The sequence below is a fragment of the Toxorhynchites rutilus genome, chromosome 3, assembly GCF_029784135.1.
Source record: "Toxorhynchites rutilus septentrionalis strain SRP chromosome 3, ASM2978413v1, whole genome shotgun sequence".
NCBI classification, from domain to species: domain Eukaryota; kingdom Metazoa; phylum Arthropoda; class Insecta; order Diptera; family Culicidae; genus Toxorhynchites; species Toxorhynchites rutilus.
In genome coordinates this window covers 280,239,938-280,248,172 of record NC_073746.1, presented here as the reverse complement: position 1 = coordinate 280,248,172, position 8,235 = coordinate 280,239,938, and the positions used below count along the sequence as shown (strand labels likewise).

The 8,235-nt window shown below is 40.6% G+C and overlaps 1 protein-coding gene across 2 annotated transcripts; it reads left to right on the top strand.

The window, feature by feature from the left end:
- Positions 1-811: 811 nt before the first annotated feature.
- LOC129778140 (uncharacterized) lies at positions 812-3,292 on the top strand. 2 transcript variants are annotated; one of them, XM_055784869.1, is made up of 6 exons: positions 812-886; positions 967-1,443; positions 1,504-2,198; positions 2,259-2,598; positions 2,669-2,868; positions 2,925-3,292. In XM_055784869.1, the coding sequence occupies exons 2-6, from the start codon at positions 1,276-1,278 to the stop codon at positions 2,989-2,991; spliced, it is 1,470 nt and encodes a 489-aa protein (XP_055640844.1). In that variant the 5' UTR covers positions 812-886; positions 967-1,275; the 3' UTR covers positions 2,992-3,292. The 2 variants fall into 2 exon arrangements, with proteins under 2 accessions (XP_055640844.1, XP_055640845.1); XM_055784870.1 differs by having other exon boundaries at positions 853-1,443.
- Positions 3,293-8,235: the final 4,943 nt, after the last annotated feature.

Genomic DNA, 8,235 nt, shown 5'->3' with positions numbered 1-8,235 from the left:
TCCTTTCTCGTCCATCCGAAATTCATGCCAGGTTCTACTGCACGTTATTCAATCGCTGCGCACGGTCTCACCAGAGTTGGCTGGAATATCATCTCTAAAAGTGAAATTTCCGTGGAATTGCAGCAGTTCCTTTTTCCTGTGTTCCGACATTCAATTTTTTGACGTAGCCTTTCAGGAAGGGTGCCAAATCAGAAAACAGGCCACGTTTTTATGAAATAAAGTTAACGTTAATAACTATTTTCACTGTGAACGAATTCTCATGATCTGCATACCAATCGAATTGGAAATTCTCTAACATTTGTTTGATATGCTATACATGAAACAGGTGTTCGGCGGTCAACGATTCGATAACACTGAAGAAATTCGTGACGCAGTTACATCGTTCTCCAAAAAGTTGGACGCTACGTACTTCGCGATCGGAACAGAAAAACTCGTGCCACGCTATGAAAAATGCCTTGAACGTTACGGTGATTATGTAGAAAAATAGAAAATAAAACGTAGATTACGAAAATCACCTTGTTTTTTGTCCTAACTTTATTTTTCCGCGATTACTGAGGCACTGAAACTTATTTTTTGAACGACCCTCGTATTACACAAAATTTCGATGCATTCTAAAATAATATTTGAAGTGGTAAACAAATGGATTGCATAATATAATTGCGTAGTTCTACGTCGAAAATATGCGGTCGTGTCCTAGATACAACCCCTTACAATTTTTTCCCAAAAACGTTTATTAATCAGACTCAATTACTTATTATCTAACGTTTACAGAGTCAAATTTTCACCCTCAAATATAACCTATTCTTATTATATTACCAATTTAATAATAACTAAATCTAACACTAGATTGATTGGACAGGATAAAAAACCGACTTTCAATTTGCTGGTAACTAATATTTCTCGCACAATAAGCAGCCAACCAATAAATTTTCCTTATACATTGTTGCGAATTTTTTTAAAATTTAGAGATCTAGATCTGGAATATTCCATACACGGAAAGTTAGGATTTACCAGGATTACTAGAACTCCTTGAACCAATATAGGTGGACAAACTATTCAGCATATTATGGAGATCGTTTCAAGCTCGTGTGTTTTCTCAAGCGTAACATTCATCGCGAACTAAATGCAACAAGTTAACGGATATTTGTCCTGCGCGATAATTTTCCCTGGCAACGGGTATCGACAAACAATTATAGCTTCTGCGGGCCATTTAGCTTGTAGGACTAGTGCAACAGAAATTTTCTCCTGTGAAAATTATCGAATACTTACGATACAATGATGAATCTGGATCGTTTTACAATGATCTCAAACGAAGTGGTGGAGTTCAGGTCAACCTACTTTCCGGAGGAGAAACCGACACTGGTGGATTCATCCATTGGCACGGATCCGCCGGCACCGAAAGTGGATGTTGAAATCACAGCTACCGAACGAAAGGACATTGGGGTCAGATTCAAAGAGATAGTTTGTGAGTTAGAACTATTTATTCCCAGCTAAACATTTTAGACTCAGACAGGCGGATCACCTCGCCACATGGCGGCCAACTGTGATGAGGGTAAACTGTCCAACTGGTTGCGCAGAGTATATCCTCTAGTGGAAGAAGAATTGTCATTCGGTATAACCGAAGTCTGTGATATGTACGATGAATGTGATGATTCGTCCGATGGATTCACTGTTCGAATGCATCAGGAATTGAAACTGCAAAACACTGATCCTGCCGATACCAGTCGGAAACGAAATATGGGAGCCGCTGCATGGCTGTCGGTTTTAACACGGAACGCACCAATTCTAGTACTGGCAAGCAGTTCCCATCACGAGGCCTGGTGTGATCACATATTTGCCTCTATTACGGTGTTCACTCCAAGACGAGATTCCTATGGTTCCGTTCAATGGGTCGAATTATGCAGCAACCCGGTGAAAGCATGCATTGAATCATTGGAAACGAATCCATTCAACAAGGATATGTTCGCTGGTGGTACGGTGTCCGGTGATGTTTACATATGGCATTACGAGTTAAATTTGAGAAACGAACAGAACTCTTTCTCGGAATTGTTTTCTGAGACTACAGACTTCGGAAAAGTGGTCGATATGGCGTGGATAAGATTGAATCCTCTTACCAAGGATTTCGGTCTTCTGTCGTGTCACAGCGACGGAATAGTGTTACTTTGGAAGGTTGGCAAGCATATCGGTAAAGATAAGATGTGGGTTAACTTTGTCACCTTAAATGAGTCCTTCCGTTTGAACGATATTTAAACTTTCAGATTCCGAATTACTCCCCAGGGAACGTCTGGCAAAGCGATCATATTGACACGAATTTCGACTATTTCCAATTCGGAATTTGTTGTCGGAACCGTAGATGGTGGTATCCTGTTGTGCTCATTAACTCAACTGATTCCGATAGGAGCGTCCGATGGAGGGGAGCGCTCGGGTTCTTCACCCGCTGTTGTCAAGAGGAATCACTTTGCCCCTACCATAATCGAACTCAAGTCTCATTCTTTTGCTGTGACCACATTGCTGAAAAAGGAAAATGCTCGGCAGAAATTTCTTGTCAGTTGCGATATCACTGGTGAAGTGTTCTTCCACGATATTACCGATGTGATAGTAAGTATGGTTTTTTCAGCTCTTATCGTGATGGATGCTAGATGGAGCTAGATTAATGCTTGTGTTTCAGAACTCGGCCCCTCCAATAATTATAAAAATGCCACTGCCGTTCAAAAATAGAATCGCTTGCACCGATGATATGCGATTCATTTTGAGTCCGAACAACGATGGTATGCTGGAGATTTACAGAATCGATGATGGATCTCAGGAAAACGTTGGTGAAAGTAAATTGCGAGGGAAACCTAGCCTAATAAGGGCAAGCTCCAATGGGTAAAGTAATTGTTGCATGTTGACGATTGTTTTGTAATTGTTGGTATTTTTTACAGGAAGTGGATAATTACGGGACCGTACGATGGGGGTTTCATAATTTATTTTGTAGAAAGGGAAGAGTAAATTTTGAGTAGATGGAGGGTCACTGTAAAGAAGGGCTCTATGTATTGTGAATGATATCACAGCATCGAAAAAAAAAATTTTTGCATAGGATTACGTCTTTCGGGGACATATTGGGGGTACAAATTGAAAAACCAAAATCTATCGCATCGCGAAAATTATTCAATTTCGAACACTCATAACTCAGTTATTTCCTGATGGACTCATGAGGTTTTTACATCAATCAATTTGAGCACTCCATAACAATTTATTACAATGAATAAAATAATACATTTTACGAAACTATCAAACAATTGGAAAATCTCAAGTATTAAATGAAAATCCCGCGTTCTAATTGGCCGTTTCGTAAAAACAATCTCTACTCTTACATCAAGTGTATCTGCACTCTGTGGAAATCAAAAAACGGGACTATGTAATAAAATGTGAGTGTTTGATTTACTGTTGATGTACCTTGTATATATAACGTGTTTCTGAAAACCGAGAACCCAGTTTCTTAATTTATTTTGTTGTGTTTAATTTAACGATTTTAAAACCTGCACGATTTAATATACAGGATTTTACATTTAATACGACATGCCAATCAGAACGAAGTGCGGGATCACGTGCGAAAGAGCGAAAAAAGATAGAACCAAGGCGCCTATATATACCTTATATATTTATATAAGCGCCTTGGAGAGAACTTCCCAAGCTTTTACTGTGAAAAACAGGAAGTGGGTTATATCTATGGTATAACCACAAGGGTGGCGTAGGACTATCGTTGATTTAGTGATGATTTGTTTGAAGTTGAATCTGAACCCTTCTTCTTCTTCTTATATGGCACTAACGTTCCTAGAGGAACTCCGCCGTCTCAACGTAGTATTACTTGCGTCATTTTCATTAGTACTTAGTTGAGATTTCTATGCCAAATAACACGCCTTGAATGCATTCTGAGTGGCAAGCTCTAGAATACGCGTGACCACAGTGCAAGTCAGAGGAAATTTCTTTGAAGAAAAATTTCCCCGACCAGAACGGGAATCGAACCCGAACCCCCGGCATGTTAGGTTTGACGCTAACTACTCGGCCACGGGAGCACACGAATCTGAACCCATTCTGAATGAATGAATAAATGAATATTTTGGGGTGGAGGCGATCTGGCGTAGTGGTAACATCCATGCCTCTCACGCTAAAGGTCACGAGTTCAATTTTCACTCCCGACATTCTTCCAAAAATGGAAGTAAAAGTGACGAACCAGTCAAATGAGTTGAAAGTCACTATAATATAGATAAAAAAAACACAATGAATATTTGGGGGACTTCGAAAACGAGAGCGTTACATTGGAGGCACAAGGTTTTATGCACCCAATATTTGATACGAAAATATTCTACTGATGGGGAAGAATAATCTTCAGAAGCTTTCCTGCTAACTGCACTTGATTGACAAATCACAAAACCAAATGTATTTGGTCGCAGTATTATATGGATAGAAAACATTAAAATAAACTCTTTCGCTTGAATGTTTTTTTTCAATTCCCAGGGGAACTGGCAGATTATTGTTCAGCAACGATAACATCTTTCCAGATTCTCCTCGATACTCGAAGCCCACCAGTGGTTAATGCTAACTCGATAACCACCTTGATTGAAAAATCACAAAACCAAATGTATTTGGTCGCAGTGTTATATGGATAGAAAACATTAAAATAAACTCTTTCGCTTGAATGTTTTTCTCAATTCCCAGGGGAACTGGCAGATTATTTTTCAGCAACGATAACATCTTTCCGGAATCTTCTCGATGCTGGATGGCAACCAAACGAAAATAGTTCCGCGCGTGTATGTGTGTGTGCTGATACTCTCTTGGTCGTCTTCTCTTCTTCCCCTGATGGATCGGCTTTTCTGCGCTTCCTCACAGTTCCAAACAAACTGAATGCGTTTCAGATCAGGTCAGGCGAGGTAATGAATCCCTCGCCGTCCAGCTCGGTCAGTTCGTTCAGCTTGTTCAGTAACGATGTTGGGCCTGATCACGAACGTCACTTCACGGTGAGAACGATATGAAGTGCATACAGATTGCATATAATTCATTTCGTTTTCACCGTGAAGTGACGTTCGTGATCAGGCCGATGTCCTCACGAAAAATTAATGCGTTTCACAACCAGAGTATCGCTTAAGTATGCTTTTTGTCCGTGATTAAATCGAGAGAAGGTGTGGTTTACGATGGCAATTTGGAAGGCAAACTAGAGGCGAATGAACTCTCTGAGTTTGAAACTTTCAGTGACTGAGCAATAATCGATTGAAAATTATATGATTATCGCGATGCGAAACATTTTCCGTTGTGCGCGCCTCCAATATTGGATACGAGAATATTCTACTGATGGGGAAGAATAATCTTCAGAAGCTTTCCTGCTAACTGCACTCGTTTGAAAAATCACAAAACCAAATGTATTTGGTCGCAGTATTATATGGATAGAAAACATTAAAATACACTCTTTCACTTGAATGTTTTTATTCAATTCCCAGGGGAACTGGCAGATTATTTTTCAGCGACGACAACATCTTTTCAGATTCTCCTCGATACTCGAAGCCCACCAGTAGTTAACGCTAACTCGATAACCACCTGTTCATTGCACTTGATTGAAAAATCACAAAACCAAATGTATTTGGTTACAGTATTATATGGATAAAAATATAAAAATAAACTCTTTCGCATGAATGTATTCTTCAATTCCAAGGGAAACTGGTAGATTATTTTTCAGCAACGATAACATCTTTCCGGAATCTTTTCGATGCTGGATGGCAACCAAACGAAAATAGTTCCGTGCGTGTATGTGTATGTGTGGTGGCTGCTCCGATGTCTCAAGCGGAACCGTTTGTGGCATCGCTCTCCTCCTGATGGATTCCCTTCTGGCCTAAGTTGCACAAACAGGCTCTTGGTGACACTGTTCATCAGCGCTTTCATGATAAACGAAGTTAGCTTCACCACAACAGTGACAACATGCTCCAATCGCTGTTCAATTATAACTGAGTGGATTTCCGAGCGGCGCTCGCTTATATACCGATTGGTGATATCAATATCCTGTTTTGAAAGCAATTTTAAGGCTATTGAAACAAGTTTTTGGATGAAAAAGACGGGTGGGTAATGTCGGGGACATAACCGGAGTGACGTAGGACTATACAAAGGAGACAGCTTTTGTTGAATATATATTTTAAATATATTGTTTCATTTTCTTCTCCTACGTGAATACCTATCTACCTGAAAAATGGATTAGTTTACTGTTTACTCTTTATGAATATGTTGATGGTTCTGAAAAGAACCTTTGGTGTTGTGTTTTTGTTATCACTCGATATTCCCATCATGTTCGGTTAAACCTTCCTGTTTAGCTATTGCGTTTGCCACTCGCCACAACTTTCACAGTTGGAAAATTTCTTCCCATCCAGCTTGTGACATGTGGTTCAGTAAATTACATTTAATGCGACGTGCCGGAGAAACACTTTGCCACTCACTGAAACTAATTGTTGCCTTGATGAGCGCCGAACCGAAGCTGCTCTGTTCTTGATGCGGGTTTTCTGATTGTCGTGAGCAGCTTTGCAAGCCAACTCGAGCACTCTGACGGCCGAAACTCTATAATCGCTGTTAGGTATACTGGTGCTCCGGCACCAATCCGTTCGGCCTAGTTACCCTTGAGGAGCAATCAGTGAATGCGACCAACAGGGAACAGCACACCTGCACGATTCGAGTGGGACTTTGCCTTTCCCTTAACTTTTCCTACTTTGTTACGTCCACGATGCCGATGCCGTACAACCACACGGGTTTACGGTTTGAAAGAAAATAAGATATTTTTTTGGGGTCCGCGTGTTTTATACTCTAGCGGTACACACTCACAGGATAGAGACAAATCGGCAGACTCAGCCAGAGGGGCGAGTCCAACGAGACGAACGAATGAGCGTTAAAAACGAGCGATGGCAAAAAAATACATTCATTATGATTTGTTCGCTCGTTGGATTCACATGCAGGCTAAAAAGGGTCCTTTTCAGGATCACAAAATTATCTTCAATCTAAAGAGTTTATTGTTTTGTTATCACACGATATCCTCATCTTGTTCGGCTAAACCTTTTTGTTTAGCGATTGCATTTGCCACTCGCCACAGCTTTCACAGTTGGAAAATTTCTTCCCATCCAGCTTGTGACATATTTTACAGTAAATTACATTCAATGGCACGTCGCATTACCACCAATCAGTATCGGATTGGAGGTAATTTTAACCTGTAATTGAACATTTGCGATGACAGTGGTACAGTGTCGACTTTCAATGTGGGGTCATAATTTGGACCCCGAACTCTATGTTTACAAAAATGTCCAACTAAATATGTCGTATTACAGGTCCGTCCAATTAGCTAAATGTCGAGATAAGTGTAAATTACTGTACTTTCAATCTAGAAGCAATTTAAGAATTGGTGAAAATCAATAAGCTCAGAACAACTGCAAAATTCACATACTCATCAGATCCTGGCAAACAAATGATGAAAAAATCAATTTGTGTTTTATTATTTTTTGGATAATGTTTTAGAAAGCATTGAACTGTATTTCCTAAACTCTTTTTTGGAAGGTTTAATGGCCCTGAAAAGCGCCTTGTTTTATGGAATGGTTCCAATTTAGAAAACTCAGTACTCGTGGTTTTGAAAAAAACCATTTCGAACGCCCTCGATGCCGCCTTGTTCTGGATTTGCCACCAAAGCAGTTTGTATAAAGAACAAACTTTTTTCTTCTGCTACCTGATGCCGTTTTGCGATTGCGTTTGCCACTCGCCACTCGCTGCAACTGCCTGTTGTCTTGATGTCCACCGAACCGAATGTGTTCTGTTCCGAATGCGGGTTTTCTTATCGTCGCGAGCAGCTTTGCCAGCTAACTCGATCACTTCGGCGACCGAAACTATATAACGCCGTCTAGGTGGACTGGTGCACTGGTACTAACGCGCTCGGCCTAGCAACCCTTGCGGGGAACTCCAGATCAACACGAGCGGGATTTTGCCTTTCTCTTCACTTTTCCTCCTTTACCATGTCCAGACATGGCTGCTTGGGTTGGTTTGTTGATGTGTTGTGATGCGAACCGATGTGGTGTACGGTTTGAATGAGAATGATCGTTACGGCAGCGGAGCGGGGATTTTTAAGCTGACGAGCCAGCCGAGAATTACGCATGTGTGAGACTGCGACCAATGTTTCGTTCATTTTTTTCTTTTTCCTTTTCAATCGTGCTTCATTCTATTTCGCTGCTGCTCTGG

Excerpts from the sequence above, each read along its gene's own strand:
- LOC129778140 (XM_055784869.1), top strand. The coding sequence starts at position 1,276 with ATGATGAATCTGGATCGTTTTACAATGATCTCAAACGAAGTGGTGGAG. Across the intron at positions 2,199-2,258 it reads CATATCGGTAAAGATAAGAT|ATTCCGAATTACTCCCCAGG; the intron begins GTGGGTTAACTT and ends TTAAACTTTCAG. Across the intron at positions 2,869-2,924 it reads ATAAGGGCAAGCTCCAATGG|GAAGTGGATAATTACGGGAC; the intron begins GTAAAGTAATTG and ends TATTTTTTACAG.